The 20,499-nt window shown below is 41.8% G+C and overlaps 3 protein-coding genes across 4 annotated transcripts; 1 reads left to right on the top strand and 2 right to left on the bottom strand.

The window, feature by feature from the left end:
- Positions 1-8,254: 8,254 nt before the first annotated feature.
- LOC122655418 (histone-lysine N-methyltransferase 2D-like) lies at positions 8,255-9,037 on the bottom strand. Its single transcript, XM_043849612.1, has one exon. The coding sequence runs from the start codon at positions 9,035-9,037 to the stop codon at positions 8,255-8,257; it is 783 nt and encodes a 260-aa protein (XP_043705547.1).
- A 4,191-nt stretch (positions 9,038-13,228) lies between these two features.
- LOC122655417 (probable CCR4-associated factor 1 homolog 9) lies at positions 13,229-14,164 on the top strand. The gene has a single exon (XM_043849611.1). The coding sequence runs from the start codon at positions 13,229-13,231 to the stop codon at positions 14,162-14,164; it is 936 nt and encodes a 311-aa protein (XP_043705546.1).
- Positions 14,165-15,613: 1,449 nt separating this feature from the next.
- LOC122657024 (kinesin-like protein KIN-10A) lies at positions 15,614-19,957 on the bottom strand. Of its 2 annotated transcripts, XM_043851762.1 has the most exons (7): positions 19,241-19,957; positions 18,729-18,884; positions 18,531-18,638; positions 18,252-18,362; positions 16,401-18,152; positions 15,788-16,022; positions 15,614-15,724 (listed from the first exon to the last, which is right to left on the bottom strand). In XM_043851762.1, exons 1-6 carry the CDS (start codon positions 19,895-19,897, stop codon positions 15,825-15,827), a joined length of 2,982 nt encoding a protein of 993 aa, XP_043707697.1. In that variant the 5' UTR covers positions 19,898-19,957; the 3' UTR covers positions 15,614-15,724; positions 15,788-15,824. The 2 variants fall into 2 exon arrangements, with proteins under 2 accessions (XP_043707697.1, XP_043707696.1); XM_043851761.1 differs by lacking the exon at positions 15,614-15,724 and having other exon boundaries at positions 15,768-16,022.
- Between the last annotated feature and the right edge of the window lie 542 nt (positions 19,958-20,499).

Genomic DNA, 20,499 nt, shown 5'->3' with positions numbered 1-20,499 from the left:
GGTCATTCTCATTTGAATTTGAATCTAAACTGGGTTCCCTCTGCTGACATCTCTCTGGAACTCTGAAGCCATTCAAACCCTTTCCCCCATTTGACCCCACTAAAGTGGTTCGAATTCCACTTCTATTTCCATCCACCGAACCTCTTTGTTGAGTCTTTACCGATCTATCGGAGCCGGAAGAAGAACCCGTAGAAAGGCGATCCTTTAGGGAATCGGAAAGAAACCGAACGAAATCAGTAGGGTTCGAGTTCGAATTCGAGTTCTTACCTCTAGGAATGGAAGATGTCGACCATCGAACACGGGCCTCTCCGTCTTTGGCTGGCCCTGGAGGCTTGTCAATCTGCTGTGACTGCGAGATCGGAAACGGGCGAATCGTGGGCTTATGAGAAATGGCAGGAATTCTGGTGGCGGAAAGCGCTCTAGGGTTTTCTTTGCCGGCAGTCTTTCTGCAGCTGCCGACGTTTTCCTTATCGGGTACTGGCGTTAGGGTTTTCTGGGGCTTTAAAGCCGTTATCTTCCCACCGGCGCCACCACGTTCTTTTACTCGCCGAACTGTTGACGACGACGACGCCATCTTACCTTGTTTTTGTTTGTCTGAGAATAGAGAGGACTAGAAGAAGAGAAGGGAAAGGTGTATCTCGGGAATACTCGCGATCAGAGTATGAAAAAGGAAAGCAGTAGTTTGGGTGGGAAAAGTGTGTAAATTCTGAATTTAAATTTCAAACGTGTCAACCGGTCGGGCTGATCGGTTTGGTTGGGCCTAATTGGTTCCCACTAATTTTAAGATCTCACTCTCACACAGTTTTTGTTCATTTAGGTTATCTAGCCTTGTAGGCCATGGTATGGAACTATCGACACGTTTTCATTAGGCCGGTTGGTCATTGGAAAGGGTACCAAAATCAAACCGTTTAAACCAATATCGTGAAATCAATTAGTAATGGTTTGATTTTAGTTTTACATTTGAGATCATTCAATTAAACGGTTTAAATTGAATCATTTAAACCAATGAGAAACCTTTTAAAACCAACCCATTAATATGTACATAGTAAGTTAAATTATTCATAACATACGGAGGTCCTCCAACGCGAAAAAACTACAGCTCTTAAGCTTCGCCACCTTATGAATGCTAGAGAGTCTGAATTACGACAAAAGGCTCGAGTTTGTTGGTTGAAGCACGGATATGGAAACTCTGATTTCTTTCACCGTTCGGTGAAGAGTAGGAGAGCCCACAATCGCATTTCTTTGGTCCAAGATGCATCTGGGAATTGGTTAATAGAGGAGGAAGACATCCACAAGGAGGCAACATGGTTTTTTGAAGAGGCCTATATGGGTTCTCCACAGATTTTTTTCAGAACACATGGTTGTTGGAACAACTCAAACTTTCTAGGCTAACCTTGGTTCGCAAAGGAGCTGTACATAATACTTTCATGATTGAAGGCCAATCACAGTGAGTTCTTTTATTTAACGTTTTATTGCCGAGTTCCTACTGGCTAATAGAATTAAACTGGTAATGCACAAGCTAATAGGACCCAACCAGTCAGCATTCGTAGAAGGGAGATAGATAACTGAGAACGTGTTATTATGTCAAGAGCTCTTACATAGGTACCACTGCAACAAAGGCATGCCACGATTTGCAACAAAGGTGGATCTAAGGAAAGTTTATGACTCGGTCCAATGGAGTTTTCTATTCACTCTAACTCTATTGCTTTGTTTGACTTTTTTACCAACTTTTATTACATGGATTTCTAAATGCATTGTAGACCCTTGGTTATGTGGTCTTCCTCAATGAAGCACAGTCCCCTCGCTTCTCTACGAATAGGGGTCTTCGGCAAGGGTGTCCAATATCCCCTTTCCTATTCAATATTGTGTTTCAAGTGTTACAAATTCCCTAGCGGTAGCTGCAAATTAAAGAAAGTGACTTCGCTTACCATCAATATTGTGCCAAACAAGAAATCACTTCTGTGTACTTTGCGGATGATCTCTTTGTTTTTGGGAAAGCCTTGATAACTAAAGCTACTCATTTGAGTCATCTCTTCAAAGACTTCTCAGAGCAATATGGTCTCACCATCAACCAAGGTAAATCTTCTATTTTTTTTTCTATAATTGCTCATCCGAGGTGGAGAATTTCTTTTGTCAAACGTTAGGATTTTCCACCGGTTAACTGCCTATCAAATACTTGGGGTTCCCTTTAGCATCAAAATCACTCTCTCCCTCTAACTACACAACTATAATCACTAAAGTAGAAGAGTGACTGTTCTTGAAATCGGCCTAAGAAGCTGTACAAGAGCATGGGCCAAAAGTGCAATGGCATAACCTCATTTGGATTCTCTCCACTCAACCCAGGTTCTCTTTTATAACTTGGTTGGCGACTCTAAGTAGATTATTGACTCATTGTCGTCTGGCCTCTTGGGGAGTAACCACTGAGACTATCAAGTCCCATGGTATGACATTGGTCTGATTGAGGGCATCCATGATCTTCAAGACTGCTTTTGAAGTTGTAGCTTTTCGCATCATGTTAGAGAGATTAATAATTGTGCTGATTTTTTGGCTGGTTTCCTCCATTCTTACCAGGAGATCCATCAGAGTATTGATAGCCTCTCAGAGACTCTTTCCGCTCTTATACGGGATGATATCAATGAGAAGAAATTCTTCAAAATATAAATACCTCGTATTAAGTTCAAACCTTTTAAATTTAACAATAAAAAACATATACAATTATACCCTTACAATTATTAAAATAAAAATATATAATAATAAACAATTCAATTCAATATTAAGTTTACATCCATTTTAATAAAAAATTTAAAAGAAAAAAAAAGCGTTTGAATGAAAATTACAAAACAAAAAATAATAATAATAATAATATCATTTAATAAGCGATTCAGGTTTCATTAACCGTTTAGTTAAACAATTTGGTTGTGGTTTCTACTTTAAGCACGTTGAACCGAACCAGACCGCTAACACCCTTAGTTATCGAGCTCAAGGTAATTGGGTTATAATCGGTCTATAAATTGGCTAATCGACGGATCAGGCTATAAATGGGTTATAATTAGGCTAAATGAGCTTAGCCAGTCTAATCAGACTATAAACGGTTGGTTATAAGGGTGTCAAAATGGAATCGGAATCAAATATCGGAACCGAAACCGATCGTTTATAATCGAACTGAACCGCATCGCAGAAAAATAATCCGGTTTAATTTTATAGGCGCGGTTTTAAACCAAATAAGAAACCAGAAAACCCGAATAGAAACCTGTACCTCTTACTCGAATACTAGCCCATGCATCAATTGGATTAATTAATAACACAATCATTAATTTAATAAACATAATTATTGCATCATACTTGAAACATAAAATAAGTAAAATGTCATGGGTTAACTATATATTATATTTGTTCAAGTATGAATTGAAAATGATGGATGATGTTAAAATGGATTGACAAAACCCTACATTCTAATAGAAGAAATAGTTTGTTTATCATGTGAGAGTGGAAAAGGAAAAAATGAAAAAACAAAGAATATAAAAAGAAAAAAAGGATGGGTGAAGATGTGAAGTTTGTTTTTTTATCACATAGGCATGAGAAATATGATGAATGAGGGAGACCGGGAGATAATGTGAAAACACGAGAATATAAAGGCCTTGAAAATCGAGGTTGTCTTCATTACTGTTTCTCAAAACCGACACTACACAAACTGCATGTAAACCGATTGTGAATCGGATAACGAAAATCGAATAGAAATCGGTAAAACCGAACCGTATGCAAAACGATTTTGATTTTGGTTGATTCCTATCCGGTTCGGTTTTGATTTCCCTTAGCAAAATGTAAACCGCACCGCGCCTACGCACCTGAGAAAACGCGTCTACCAGGGGAAGGGTGGCAACTCTATATTAGCTAGAGTATACAGCCTCGCTGAGCGATGTGGGACTAAAGCTTCCGTAGCTTTGCCACAATCCACACCCCCATCGAGAGCTGGCTCTGATACCAAGTACAGAGTCGCGCCTACGCACCTGAGAAAACGCGTCTACCAGGGGAAGGGTGGCAACTCTATATTAGCTAGAGTATACAGCCTCGCTGAGCGATGTGGGACTAAAGCTTCCGCAGCTTTGCCCAGAGCATATTCAGAGTATTTCTATTCATTGCGGAACTTAATTACAAACAGAGCAGTCGAGCTGCTTAAATAGAAAAAACTTCTAAATACAAACAAACTAAACCAAGGTTACTAACCAAGGTTAATTGAAGACTTTTACACAAACCACAGTTACTTTAAGACTTTAAGACAAACCACAGTTACTTTAAGACTTTAAGACAAACCACAGTTACTTTAAGACTTTACAAGCCAAACCTGTTGACTAATACAAATACAGGACAAAATAAGAACAGAGCTCCACCAGTACTAGTCTGTGTCGAAGTCGGTGTCACTGGTGTAAGGGATGAACATGTCCAATGCATTATCCACTTCGAACTCCAGGTGTTTGCTCATGATTCGCTGAATGACTGGGTGCTGTAATTCGTTGTTGACGTCCCAAGCTGTACGGGTGCTGTGGAGAAGGCAAGCTGGTAGGGTTGTAGGATCAACATGGTTGTAGGAGCACATGGTGGTCATGAAGGTGTACCATCGTTCTTTGTGAGCCTCGGAATCATCACGGTGAACAAAGAGATCTTCGGTACTGGTGCCATGGAGGGAGAAGGACGGATCATAGGCAATAAGATTGTGATCCAGGATAGGAGGTGTGACTAGGTGATGATGGATGAAATTAGGTGGTCGATGGAAAATATAGGTGACGAAGGGGTCGTCATCAAGAGCAGAGAGTGATAGAAGCCATTGAGGTATGGGAGCAAAGAGACGGAGAAAACGGGCTAGACACTGAGGTCGTTGGAGACGAAAGTAAATAGTGCCAATAGGATTGGAGAAGATGGTGGAGACTGTACTCAGATAGTGATAGAGAGTATGATGGTTGAAGGTGAGAGCAACTGTGTGAACAGCAAGAAGGTGCCAGAAGAACACGACACATTCTTTATCGAAGAGGGCCGGGTTGATGGTGAAAGGAGTAAGGAAAGGGAAATCTGGGTGACAGACTACCCAATCATACTGAAGACCATTATTATGGACTATAGAGATAAGAACGGACTGGTAGGTAGAGATGCTATTGGTCCTGAGGGTACGAAGGGAAATATTACTGAAGAGGGATGCTGGGAGAGCTGGTAAGAGGTCAAGGAGACGGTCAGGTGGGTCAGGTTGTGGTGGAGCTGAAGAAGATGAGGAAGCTCCAGGGGTAAGGGGCATGCAAAGGGCAGGGATGGAAGAAGATAATGGGAAAGTCTTCTTGGTCCTAGAGAGGAAATCGGCAAGGACATTATCTTTGCCTTTGATGTGACGAACTGTGAAAGACCATTGTGAGAACCACTGTGCCCATCGAAGTAGCTGAGATTCAGGGCTATACCTTGAACGTAACATCTTTGGGAAAGCGGTCATGTCCATCTCGATCTGGAATGTATGGCCAATAAGGAAGAACTGGAATTTCTCAATTCCACGACGGACTGCAAGAATCTCTTTGAATGTGGAGTGGTAGCGTTGTTCGGCTGGTTTGAACATGCCACTACGGTATCCGCATACACGTCGTAACTTGTCTGGAGATTCTTCAAGTAGAACTGCACCCCATTGGGTATCACTGGCATCTGACTGTAGAATACGAAGTCCTGTAGATGGGATCTGTAGAGTTGGTAATGATCGGGCCAGGGCTTTCGGATCTTTGGATCGCCTGGTATGAACAGAGGACCAGGGTGGTGCATCTTTTCTGAGGAGTTGGTGAAGCTGATGCGTGAACCGGACCTGGTGTGGTAAGAACTCGGTCATATAATTGATGATGCCGAGGAACTGCTGCAACTCTTGCCGAGTGAAGGGGCCATCTGAGAAGTCGAGGAGGGAGAGGCCAATATGTGGCTGTAGCTGAAATCGTCCTTTGGATATAGTAACACCAAGAAAATCAATAGTATCGACTGCAACTTCCATCTTTGTGGGTGAGAGCATTATACCATAGGCTATGGTGATGTCTAAGAACTGCTGAAGTAGAAGAGCATGATCGTCTTCTGTACTGGAGAAGAGGAGTATGTCGTCTATATAGATTAAAGCATGTTCTTGAATGGGAGCATAGACCTGTAGCATAGCTTGTTGGAACAGGGAAGGAGCCACCTTGAGACCAAAGGGGAGAACTGTCCACTGGAAGTGTCCACCGGGAATACAGAATCCGGTTTTGGACCTGTCATCTGGATGAATTCCGAGCTGCCAAAATCCTGCTTTGAGATCAAACTTGCTGAATATCTTCGCCTGAGAGAGTTGAAGTAGAAGGGCCGGCCTTGTAGGCAACGGGAATTTGTCGTCAGCCAAAAATGCATTGAGGGGCTGGTAGTTGATCACAAGCCTGAGTTTGCCACGCTTCTATTCAGCTCTTTTGTTCACATAGAAGGCTTCACAAGCCCAAGGGGAAGATGTCTTCTCAATAAGACCTTGTGCTTCTAGTAGGGCAACTTCTTGCCGAGTACTGGTGAGATGGTCAGGCTTCATACCAGAGTGACTGGCTTTGGTAGGATTTGCATCCTCATTCTTTTTGAAAGGGAGCCGGATGAAGAACTTCTGGTTCTGCCAGAGGGGATGATCACACTTGGTAAGGAAGTCTGCATGATTCTCAGCACTACATCGGAGGAACAATTGTGCTTTAATATCTGCAATAGGAGTGATTAGTAGCAAATTAGGAACAGTTGTCCAAGGGATGAAATGCTTCTTGTGGCTGAGACCATGTATACTCCACCGGAGGTGGGGTAACTGACAAAGAATGTCAAAACCAATAAGGGCATCACGACCGGGAAGAGAGGATCCTAGGACTGTATGACATAAGGTAAGAGAAGGAAATATTTGGAAACGGATAGGGTGTTTGGAGATAAGGTTGACCGAAAAGGTTTGACCATCGGCTGCAGTGAAGAACTGCTTGTGAGGTTTCCAACAGTCAGAAGGAAGGATATGGGGAGCTAATATGGTTGTGGAACAACCTGTATCAAAGTAACCAATAACTTTGATAGGACGGTCCCATGTGGTAGGAGATATGGAGAGGCTAGCTTGAGGAAGTGGGGTCTTGATGCTAGCAAAAGCTGGTGACGTAGAAGGTTTAGGAGGGGACAAAGGAGAGGCTATCGGGTAGATGGGATCAAATCCATCGGACTCGGAGTCGGATGTAGAAGAGGTATCCAAGTCTCCTTCTCCTCCATTTTCAAGGACAAATAGTAAGTCCGGGGAGAAGTCATCATCTATCGAGTAGAGGGACTCAACATCTGCATCCGGATCGTCAGTGATGGAGAAGGGGGCAAGCATATGCAGTAGTTTGGCCTGCTTAGTTTTGTCAGGGCAATTGCGAGCAAAGTGGCCAATTTTTCCATACGCAAAGCATTTTATAGAGGTATTCTGCCGAAATTTCTTTCGTTTGAAGAACTTATAGGGTTGCTGCTGAGACCTATGCTGATGCTTACGTTTGAACCGATGAGATCTGTGATTGCCATCATCTTTCCTGGGGATCCTTTCTGGGCGGGAACTGATCTTGGAGAAGTAGGACTTCTTCTTGGATGGACAAGAACAGTCTTTGTCTTTGCACTTGATCTTAAGATGAGAGGTGTCACACGCATCAGTGAGTCTATGCGTGGTCTTTTCCCATTGGTTGAAGAATATTTGCTGATCACACAACTTCTGCAGAGCACCAAGGATCTCTTGATAGAGACGACCGATAGGAGCCTGCCCAATTTGGAGACCAAAGTGGTGCAAGGATTTTATGGCCTCTTTGCCCAAGGGTTCAGGGAAAGAATTGAGGAACACTTGCTTCATATTTGGGTCATCCAATCCTCCAAGGATGTAAAAGCGGTCCAACATCCGTGTATAGTGCTTAGCAAGATCATTCTTCTGAAAAGAGCAACACTTCATCTGGAAGTACTCTTCTCGGGCTTTGAGTCTGTTGTTCTCAATGGGTCCAATCATCTCATTGTACAATTGTGCGATGAAGACATCAATAGGAATCTGAGTCCACTGGAGTTGCCGATAACCACCAAGGGCCATAAACCATTCTCTGAGGGTTCCATGGGTACGGGCCAAAAACTTGGTAATAACAGTACCGTTTGTGGCTCCAGCAACTAATAGTTCTGCAGTGAGCCAAGCATGAAACTCCGAAATCCACTCAGGCCATTTATGAAAAGGAAGACCATTAAATGTGAAAAACTACTTGGGGTCCTGATTGGTAAAGGGACTGGGATTCGGTGCCTGAGGGAGAATATGAGGAGCTGCAGGGGCGGCTCTGGGATGGTGCTGCTGGGGGGCAGTATCAACTTCACTGTCGCTGCTATAAATGATGGGTTCAGTTGGAGCCTGGGAGGCATCTGGCGCCGGGGGATGGGTTTGGTAAGCAGGTAGAGGACTCTGGGTAGTGGACGAGTCTATGTCCGAAAAGGAGGTAGCAGAGGCAACTTTGGCTATGGACAATATAGGTATGGTCTTGGGTGGAGTCAAGGTCAACTGAGTGAGAAATGTACTGAGGGTGTTACTCTCTAGGAGAGGAATAACAGGACAAGCTGAATCAGGGATATCAGGTTTTGATCTGGGAGGAACCCAAGGAACAAAACTAGGGGGTCCTGAATGTTGGTCAGATAAAGGCTGGAAAGTAGGTTGAACCATAGGTTTTTGCAAGGAAATAGGAGTAGGTTGGAAAACAGGTTGAGAAGAGACAGGGTAAGATGTATGGGATCGCTTCGGTTTCGGGGATCTGGCTTTGAGAGAAGCTAGATGTCTCTGTTGGTCCTGTAACTCCTTAAACATAGCAGTGGGAAAACTATGTGGAGCGGAATACTCATGGTAAACTGGGGTTGTGAATGAATCAGGGAAGAGAGAAGGGCTGGATGGAAATGGCTGAGTTTGAGCCATCCTGAGCTGTTCTTCCAACAATTTCTTTTCTTTTTCTCGGCCAGAGATGAGAAAGGAGGCATAAGAGGAATCTTTCACCGTCATAGCTATAGTCATCAGCTCCTGGTGGAGAGATTCAATCCGTGTTTTGAGGTAACGGATGTCGGATTCATTCTACCGGAGTGCAAGAGTATGGTGCTCTTGGTAGGAAAGAAGCTTGTTCAGAAACTGGTTCTGGACCAAAGCATTTTCTGCCTGCCAGTTAAGCTGTGCTTCAACTGTGGAATTGGCAGCCATCTGGCCCATATTGTCAAGGACATTGGGGGGAGTCATTTTCCATTTGTGGCGGCGCCGATCAGCATCTTCATAGTCAGCAGTGGGAGGGAAATTCCTGCTGATCCCGTCTGAACTAGAAGCCATAAAACAGGGAATAGGCTGCTGAACTTGAGTCTGCCACAACATCAACGGGGGATCCGTTGGAGGGGAAGGCGGAGCCGGAGGTAACTCTGGTTTACAGTAGGGCGTGACCGATGGAGGAGGTTGAGCTGGTGGCGGAGAACAGCAACCCAAAGAACAGGGTTTGTGGTTGCCATAGTCCACTATAAATTGGTATCTGCCACGATCTTCTCCAAGTGGACCGACATTTGGACAGCCTGCTTGGTAGCGGAGCCACAGAGAATCTGGCTGGCGCTTTTTCTTCTTTGGCTTTGGAGGTGGAGGAGGTGGAGGATCTTCTTCAAGATCATCGACGTCGTCCATCCAGGCTGGGAACACCGTAGGAATCATAGAGCACATGTCTGCAGGCTTTGGATATGTGACAAGTATGCCGCCATCTTCAAGAGGCTTGTAGACAGGGTTTGTAGCCGTCAGAGGTGGAGTAGCAGCTGGGATGTTATGCGTAGACTCGTAAGCCGTGATCCATGACTCAGGAATGAGCTTGAGCAGGGCTGCTCTATCGATCTGGCGAGGGACATAAGTGATAGTAGGGATTCGGTCCTCTCCAATCTGAACGAACGGGGCTGCATCATTACTGGAGAATCCAGTATTAAGATTCATGGCATGGTTTTGGAGTCTGTAGCAGACCTGGTAATGAAGAGTGGCTGCTATTGCTGTCTCTTTCTGAGGCGCACCGGTCAACTGTATCAGAAACTGCCAAGCATCAGGCAGGTTCGGATCTTGCAGAGAGATGTTGTAGTTGGGATACACCGTGTAGAAAACAGTGCCATCGTTCAGAGTGGTCTCGAACGTCCGTGATAGTTGCATGCGGGAAATTCTTGAATCTGGTGTCCAGAAGATTTAGGCGCATGGCTACTGGGAGACCCTTACGACCGTGGAAGGTAACGGCTATTTTGACGGCACCAAGATGGAGATGGGTGTAACCTAACTGGATCCACTGTCGGATCAACTCAGAATTGATATTCACAGGGAAATACTGCTCTTTGCCACTAGCAGTGATCTGGTTCTGGGAAAAAGGGGGAGCCTGGACATATTCCTTTAGACCCTGAGGCTTTTTAGGAGATATGATAGTCCAGATCTTCCTAGTGACCGAGGTAGAAGATTGGGGGAAAACATCATAAGGGTTTATGATGGGGAAGTTGGTTGGGTGAATTTGCTGCTCAGCCGGGGTATAATTAAGTTCATATAAGTAGTCTACCTTAGAGGCATGGGAAGATTGAAGTTGACACTCTTAGTTGGTTATCAATCAGTCAAAGTATTCGGTCAGTCTTGATCGGACGATTGTCGAGCCACTACCTTGCACCGAAAATGACCAATTATTAATCGTTTTGTGCTTGAGCTTGACACATTCAATTGGGTTCATAACAGTGATGGAATTGAATCGAAACAGTAATCAAAATCCAAAAAATCTGCAGATCCGATTTTGATTAATGTAGATTCCTACAACTTATTTTTTAATGGTCATGAACACTATTAGCAAAACGCGTTTAAAACACATTTAAAACTCTGTTCCCATGTTTTAACGTTTTAAACACGCTTTGTAAGGGCTCAACAAAATGGCATCATTAAGAAGTGAGGTACCCAATTCAAAACTGACTCCATGCTAATGTCAGTTCCTAAACATCCGAATTGAGGTTCCCTATTCAAAATGGACTACAACTGTAATAAAATTAATTTAATTAAATTTTTATTTAAGAAGTAAGATTACAAGGAAAAAAATATAAATTCCTAAAGCAGTTCACGTGTATAGAATATGTACCGATAAGGGAGCATAATACTACTACTTTTATTTGACATGTTTCCTGATTAAAATATAACCATATTGAATCAGTTGTTTATTAAGTGTGTCAATTTGGAACTGAAACCGAAACTGAACGTATGATACTGTATCGGTACAAATTCAAAATGAATTTGATATTGGAAAATGGTATCTCTCTCAGTTTGGCACGATATTGGTTTCTAAGATGAAAGCGATTTTCATCATAGTGTTTTAAAAAAGGGAGAAAGAACGCCACCTAGTCATGCAATGCACGCCGCCCAGGGGTGCGCATAATGACCATTGCACCCCCTAGAAAGATGGAAATGACCAGGGGTACGACTGTCATTTTGCAAGCGTGCGTTACTCTACCGGGTGACGTTCTCTTTTCCTTTAAAAAATTTAAAATTTATGGTTTTTTGTCAGTACTATCCTACCTTCCCTTTTTAGTCTTTAAACCTTATCCAGTATCGTAACCGCAGAAATTATGTTACACAAGTGTGAGAATTAGGGGTACGATGGTCATTTTGCACGCGTGCATTACGTGACCAGGTGATGTTCTCTTTCCATTTAAAAATTTTAAAATTTCTGGTTTTGTGTCAGTACTATCCTATCTTCCCTTTTTAGTATTTAAACCTTATTCGGTATCAAAACCGTTGAAATTATGTTACACGAGTGTGAGGAGTTGGGGGTTCTTCAGAGAAAAAACCGATGACTGCATGTGTGGTTTGATTGGAATTCCAACGTGAAACTGCTCTGAGCGAGTTATGAGCATTTAGTGCCATAACCGGATTATGGGATGAGCCTCGTGGAAATACTAAACTGAAGAAGCACATGTTGGCCATCTGTAGCTGTAGGCGGCAGTGGCACAGCAGTTGCTTTCAAAGTTGAATTCACGACTCCTCATACAATAGAGTACATCATTCTCCAAATTGCGAGATCAGGAACAAATCCCCGCAAAAACAAGCCATATCCTATTGATGGAGGAAATACCGAATACAAGCCATTTTCAATACCAAATACATATTGTTTTTGATACCGAGTTATTACGGTATCGGTATTGGAAATGCATATTATATTCGATACCGCATAATTTCGCTATTTGGTTTCTATCTTATGTACCGTACCGAAAGTGTATTAGATTACAGATATTGTACCAACTGACACCCTTGCTAATAGTTGGAACAGTTCCCTATACAAAAATTACAACCCTTTTATTTCATGTTTATTCCTTATTATTATTATTATTATTGTAACTTATAATGAGTTTATTACCAAAAATACTAATAATAATAATAATGAGTTGTGGAATATATATGCATTAATAAAAACCGAAACCAAATCAATTTTGATTTCTTTTTATAATACCTCAACTTGAAACCAAACCGATAAAAATTTAATTTGATTTGATCCAAATTAAACCAATGGGTTTTTGTTGATCCAACCTGTTCAGGTTAAACACTAACACTCTCAGTAGGGATGGGGGCCTTGGCGCAATGATAAGGTTACTCCATTGTGACCAAAGTGGTCATGGGTTCAAATGTGAAAACAACCTTTTTACGAAGGCAGGGGTAACGTTGCATACAATATAACCCTCCCCATACCTCACAATGGCGAGAACCTCATGCACTAGGCTGGCCTTTTACTCTCACTAGGGGGTAGCAAGCACTCTTTGTCACGAACGCGGTTTGAATTTCAAATTTGTTTGTTTTTTATAACCGTATTTCACTTCTAGGATTTGGATCAATGATAGAGAAAAAGAAAATCAAATCTCACCCTAACAACTCAATCCTCGTCAGATACTTTAAAACTTCTTACCTTCCATTTTCTAATTTCTTACCATTTTCCGCTTTCTCTTCTCTTCACCCACGCGTCCCACTCCCACTACGACTACAACTCCCCCTTTTTAAGTTCCTCACATTCTCACTCTGACTCTACTCGTTTCCTACTTCTAATCTAGTTTCCGGCTTTTTCACTTTATATCTTTCCTGTAATTTCATTCCCTCTCCAACTCTATGAAATCCATTCTGGGAATTCCAACAAAAGAGAAGCAACAATTCTGTAGAGTGAAAAAACCAGAAGCTATGGGGATGACTGCGCCACTTCTTGAGCCGCAATATAAGAAATCAATAAGGATCATCAATGTTTGGTCAAGCAACCTGGAATTCGAGTTCGAGCGGATTGCATTTGCCTCTCGATGCTTCCCCTTTGTGACCATTGACACTGAGTTTCCAGGAGTCGTATTCCATCCCACCGTCGACTCTGCCAATCCCAAGAACACTTCACGTCCTTTGGATCGCTACAGAGCTCTCAAGGCTAATGTTGATTCACTCCATCTTATACAGCTTGGTCTTACTCTCAGTGACTTGGATGGTAATCTTCCAGATTTTGGAGGAGGCTGCAGTTTCGTATGGCAGATTAACTTCAAAGAATTTGATGTCTCTAGTGATCTTCATGCACCGGACTCCATTAATCTTCTCAGACAACAGGGTATCAAATTCGACAAGAACAGGGAAGACGGTGTTGATTCTACCCGTTTCGCTGAGTTGATGTTGGCCTCTGGTTTGGTGTTCTATAACACACCTCTGTTCCGATGGGTTACTTTCCATGGCGCTTATGATTTCGCTTATCTGCTGAAAGCCATCACACGGCAGCCATTGCCGGACGACCTTAATGGGTTTTACAAACTTCTGAATGTGTATTTTGGGCTGAAGATTTATGATGTGAAGCAGATGCTCAAATTTTGCGATGGAGTCTTCGGCGGCTTAGAGCGGGTGGCGAAAACTTATGGGTTAAAACGCATCGGCGAAGCTCACTGTGCGGGCTCTGATAGCCTGTTAACATGGTTTGTGTTTCACAAACTTCTTCTGAATAACAATGTGAAAGGTGCTGGTGTTCTGTTCGGGCTTGATATTGATTATAAACCAGCGCCTGTGATACGCTTCATGGCACCGGTCCCACCCCAGCATGCTTATTGTAGTGTCCTCCGCATGCCTGCCATTCCCGGCATGTTTGGATAGGACCTGTTTAGCAGTAGACAGTAGATCAGCTCCTCCATGGAGTCTTGGACTTGTATAGAAAGAAATAAAAATTATCATTTTAGAAATTTGATTTTACTTTCTTTCTTCTTATTTGCTTCAAATTTGTTTTTTCTCTGTTCTTACTATTCCATCTTGAATCTTCAAAGACTAGAGAACATAGATAGTAGCCTATAGTACTGCAGGATTTCCACATGACTCTGTTATAGATATAGTTGTCATTTAATCTGATCCTCTGGGCCTCCTTGTTCTTCCATCTACAGTTGGCCTCTATAAATATCCTAACAGAAGCAACTTGTGGAGATATATAGGTTGAGAATAGAATTGTAAGTGGTCTCCTATACTTCTTGACATCTCTGAAGAAATGGAGATCTGTATGCAGGATCCATTCTTTAGTTATGTCTGAAGTGAAGTTCTCAACTTTTATGAATGCTTCATTTCCGGCATGTATCCCAATAAAGTCCTATAGTCCTAGATAGTGTTATTCTGAGCATCTTATGACTCAAATTGTTGTAGATAATTATTGTGAGATTAGCTTCTGACACCAATCTGATACTCTGGTTTGGATTACTGTTTATGATGGCTAACTGATCTTTTAAAGGGAAGCTGTAGTTGGTAGGAAATGTTGGCATTTAAGATTAGAGTTTTAGTCTTTAGATCCTTACTCTCTGGATCACTAATTTGTTAGTGTTTGTCACCCGAACAATCAATGTTTTGTCTTGCTATATCGATTGGTAAATTGCAACTCACAATGAACTACAAATTGCTGTAACTTTCTTCTGCTGTGCAATTTGAAGAGGAAACTATTAATTCCAATAGCCTCTGTAAGCAATGTTGGTGGGCAATGTTGGCATTTAAGAATTAGAATTTTAATCTTAAGATCCTTAGTCTCTGGGATCACTAACTTGTTAGTGTTTGTCACCAGAACAATCAATGTTTTGTGTTGCCATATCGGTTGGTAAATTGCAACTCACAAGGAACTACAAATTGCTGTAACTTTCTTCTGCTGTACAATTTGAAGAGGATACTGTGTTAATTCCAATTGCCTCTGCTGTACAATTTGAAGAGGAAACTGTTAATTCCAATAGCCTTTGTAAACAATGGTTGTTCTGTACGATGTCTTCTGACCTGAAAATTAGTTTTGTTACTGGTTCATCTTTCAAGCTCATGAAGCATGAATTTATAAAAGAAGTCATTTGATCAAACTCATTATTGGTGAACCAAAAGAAAGCTCGAGTGGAACCCATCATCTCTTGTTTATGATCAGGTCTTGCAGTATCAGACCCAAGCCTACCAATAATGGTTAGTAACTATTTAGTGGAATCCATCATCTCTTGTTGATGATCAGGTCTTGCTGTATCAGACCCAAGACTACCAATAATGGTTAGTAACTATTTACCAAGTTAAATTTTGTACACAATAAAATTACTGAAAGAGAAAAAGAATATATTGATGGTAAAATTGGAAAGAAAATTTTGGATCATCCAACAAACCCAGGAGAAAACATAGTGGCTTGTTAACCAAAAAAAGAAACATTGTGATGCGGGAAAAAGGGTTTTATACCCAGGAGAAAACATGGTGGCTAACCAAAAAAGAAACATTGTGATGCGGGAAAAAGGGTTTTTATACAAGTAATACATTCTTATACAGGTAGCACATTTGGAAGTACATGTGCAAGTTTATTCTCCAGTGAGCTAAAGGGGAGAAGATTAGTCTGTTGGGTTGCCTTGACTGGACGCAAGCAAGCCAAGTGGCCACTCAACTGGTTGTTACAAATGGGGAGTTTGCTTGCTTGAATTGTTGCTTCCTTCTCTTTCACAACTGGAGCACCCGTAGGATCCTGCACATAAAACCACAAATGTTTTGTAAGAACCCAAAACAAAGCATAAACAACATTAGTCTCAAGTTAGAAAATCTGTTTTATTTTGGCTTTTTTTTTTTTTTACTTTGGTGAGGGGGGATGGAGGGGAATTACTCAGAATTGCGAACCCAACTGAGAGTATCAAATGTATTTATATACTAGAGTTAGGACAGAATATCCCTATTCATGACATCTTAAGAACCTTAAGAAAGCATAATAAGATCGGGTACTGCATGTTTTCAGTGGTTCAACTGTTTTTTCCCCTCACATCTTTAAGCATATCCAGAATGGTAAGAACATCAAGTACAAATTGAGCAGTTTAATGTGCTGCAAAAAAAAAAGGAACAAAATACATACCCCAAGCATGAGAAATGTGAATCCTTGCTTGGTAGCATTGTCCTCCACAAGACGGGTCTCAATCAGCTTCCGCAGATCAGCAAGGCTGGAATCCTTTTCAACATTCAACTTCATAATGAACTTCCCAGAATTCTCCTTTGAGGCCTCCCATTTCACATACAATTCAACAAGATCATCTGTGTTTCTGTCTTCTGGTCTGTTGTTCTCCTTCGAGTCCTGGGCCATCTCAGAAGAGAACCACCGATTTCTGTTCAGTGGGACAGCTTCTGCTGATTTCTGCTCGTCGACAAATTTAAGTGTTGTGAGTGGCTTTGCTACGGGTGCTGGATTTGGTGTTCCTGTGATGTTTTTTGCTGTTACATCAGCCAGGACTTGATCACTCAATCCAAACTCTGGCACATAAACAGTTTGAAGCTCTGATATTCTGTTGGAAGGAGGTTTCATTTTAACTGACTCACCATCAGCTGTTGTCACAGGAGATGATTGTATGTCTGAAGCTAGAGGTCTTTTCGGGTAAGGTGTTGCAATTCTGACATTTTGTCCAAGCTCTCTGTGGTTCCCACAGAGCATGAAAATGTTTTGGATTCTTGTTCTTCTAGCAGAGACTGCATCTTTTGCATTTTCCAATTCACCCATCACTCCTGGAGTCACATTCTTTTCTTCAGATCTATTTCTGCTATAATCAAATTTGTTGGTTTCCTTGTTGCAAGAAGGTAGTATTGGTACAAGCTCCTGTGGACTAGCTGCATAAAAGCCCTTACTGAAATTGATCCGTGGACTAGAGCCATCAATCGTGCTCAAATTTACAGTTGTTTCCTCTACTATTTCTTTCTCTACCTCTTCATCATCCACATTTTCTGTGTCTTCTCCTTCTTCCTCCTCTTCGAACACAGTACTCAAACATACTTTCTCTGTAAATTTTGGTGCAACAACCATATCATCATCTTCTTCCTCTTCCTTAGCACTCCAGCAATAAACATTAAACTGTGTTTGGTTACCTAAGTTGTCAATTTGATGTACGTTCCCATCTATCTCTTTCACATCATGAACAAATGGTTGCCTGTCCCCCATATCCAGGTCCATGGATTTCTCCATCCCATGGTCTGGATCAGAATAAACTTCCATTAGTCTTTTTGCAAGGCTGTTTCCATCCATGTCTTGTAAACTGTTCTTGTCACCACTGCTATCTGTCGAACTACTAAGCGCAGTTTCAATTTCCTCCAACCGCCGTCTCAGCATCTCAACCTCCTGTTGCTGTTGCAATATTTTCTCTTCCATTCTCTGCCTTCCAAATTCAACAAACTCATTTGCCTTCTGGTGGCACTCCTGCAACCTCTTCTCCAGCTCAAGTTTCAGAATCTGGGTTCTTTCATTGACCTTCACATTGATCTCTTCTTCACTCACTCCAGAATCCCTCCCTTTTACCTCCAGCTTAGCCCTCAAAGCAGCGATTTCTTCTTCTTTCCTCAAGAGCTCTTTTTGTGCTTCATGGCGCTCTTTCTCCCTAAGTTTGTTCTCCATTTGCAGCTTCAAAATAAACTGATCCATAGCTGCAATCCTTGAACCTAAAACTACAGAAGATGTGGAATCCTCAGCACCACTTTTGTCCTTGGTTGGTGTATTAAAGCCACGCACAATGCACTTGGCCTTTGCTCCATATTCCAGAGTGGAAATAGTCTTGTGGATCTCCTTGGGATCAGGACTTGCACACAATATCATCAAGATTTTTGATTTATCATCCTCAAAAGAATCCTAGAAAAAAGATGAACACAGTAACAGTCATGGGTATAAATCACATTGGCTGTTTCTCTCAAAACCCAGGGATCAGTCACAAGGGGAAAGGTAAATTACCTGCAGAAGCATGGTTAGCTTGCTATCTCTGAATGGAACATGGGAATCCCCATTTGCTATGGATTCAACTACCCTCTTCAGGGCAATATTTCCCTGGTTGATCTTTGCTGTCTGTAACTCATTAAAGGAATAAATTAGCCATTCAGCATCACGGGCAAGTGATTGTAATCAATTGAAAACTTACCGGGTAAGCTTTTGAGATTCATATCAAAATTAATATACATAACACATTCTGAAGTTATGACAAGATACTTTAAAGTAGAAAGAAGATAGTGTCACCTGCATCTTTGCCTCAAATCCAATTTGGCCAGCCTGCTCAATGTTTTCAGAACCAGCCATATCGACAAGCATCAATCTTCCTCCCACAGAAGGAACATCCAAGATGATCTACCAAAGATACAAGACAAATGTTCACATAGCAGTAAAACTATTAAAAGGTCAAAAGCATAAATAGAGAATGCAGCTAAAATGACAAACCATGCAATGGCTTCGGGAGCTTCTGTCATTACAGTTAGTGCTTTTGACAATCCTTCTCTTTTCTACATTTGCTACCTCTCTGGTTATCTTTCCAGCTTCATGTCCGGAGATAAAAGTTGCATTCTTTGCTTTCTTCCCCATCACTTCAAGTCTCACCTGTAACTCAAAAAACACATAGCAAAAGTGGGAAATTAACACAAAAATCATCACAATGAACATAGTACAGTATCCATAAAGGTAGATGTAGTTCAGACAATGTTTTTCAAAGATGGTAAAATCAATCCCCTAAACAAAGCAATTACAAAAAATACATCTCTGAATTTGAAAAGAAAATATTCCATGTCAAAATACTCTATTTTATCCACTACATTAGTATTAATCACAAAGAAATTCCTTGGATTTTCTGGATATGGAATCAATGAACCCATACGACGAAGTTTTTTATCAGGAAATAAAAAACAAGGATAGCTAATATCCAAACAAAGATATCTACGACTGGTTTAGTAATTTACCTTTGAAGCGTTTCCCTTAGTAAACCCAAAGCTCAATCCTCCGCCATTGTTGTTTGATAAAAGATCGTAAATTTCCTCATTGTAGATCTCCAAAACGGTTACTTGAACAATTGTTCCGAAGCCCAAACGTTGACCATATGTGCTGTTTTCTTTTTCTTCATTCCCCTCACCAAGAATGTCTCTCAGAGCCCTATATACAATCCCCGGCTGCTTTGGGCACCCAAACATCGTGTGGCTCTTGCCAGAACCCGTTGGACCATACATCATGATTGTGCATTTCGCCCCCAATTTGACCCCATTTATCCTCGATTCCACAAATTTTTTGTAGAACCCATCGAGATCTTCTTCCTCCGAGGTAGAAACACCATCAAGACTGAAATCTCTATAGCCTATATCAGTTCGGACACGAACACTCTTCTTGTCGGAAGAGATATGCAATGCTGAAACGGGCTTGTCTTTCCGATATGGGTAATCACGTATTCGACCAATGACTTCGACTGGATGCTCTGCCGGTGGATTTTCTTTAGCCACAGAGTTTGGATTCGGAGATGGGTGGGTGCTCTTCACTGGAAATAAATTTGAGCGATGCTTCGACTGAGGTGTTCTTAGTGGAGTTGTTTGTCCTTGAACGGATTTAGAAGAAGGTGTAGGGGCCATTGAAGAAAACCCAGAAAGAAACTGCAGAATTGTTGGTGCTCTATGGTGAAATTGAAGAATATGAGGTGGAGGAGATCTTGAAACAAGTAAAAGGGAGGAAAGAAGGAGCTGATTTGGGAATGATGAAACCAAGAGAGAAGACCATTCCGGGTGGGTGCGTAAGAGAGGGGAGAGAGAGAGACGAAATGCCGGGTTTTGAAATTTGAAATAAAATGTAGCCGTTATGATTCATAACGTCACTATCTAGCAATCAGTAACGCCAGAGAGGCATGACTCATGAGGCCCCTGGTGCCGAGGGGACGGGATCCCCCGGAACTGGATCACGCGAATCTGGAACGATGCTCCGAGTCGTCCGACTACCGACTCCTCTCGGAATCGCTTTCTTCCGCGGCAATTCCTCGTGAATTAATCGGGATTTTTTTGTCCTGCCTTACGTAATACTTCTAAGTCCTAACTATGGTCATCAATTGATCACCACCATCCAGTATAATTGAGTAATTGAGAACTTATTTAGATCGTTCATCATTTCTTTCTTTCTTCTCCACCACCTACGGATCGTGTGATCATGCTTAGTTTCATAATGGGCTTAGCAAGTGAACCAG

The sequence above is a fragment of the Telopea speciosissima genome, chromosome 3 (genome assembly GCF_018873765.1).
Source record: "Telopea speciosissima isolate NSW1024214 ecotype Mountain lineage chromosome 3, Tspe_v1, whole genome shotgun sequence".
Classification (NCBI taxonomy): domain Eukaryota; kingdom Viridiplantae; phylum Streptophyta; class Magnoliopsida; order Proteales; family Proteaceae; genus Telopea; species Telopea speciosissima.
Note: the sequence above shows the minus strand (reverse complement) of the source record. Positions and strands in the feature narration are given on the sequence as shown.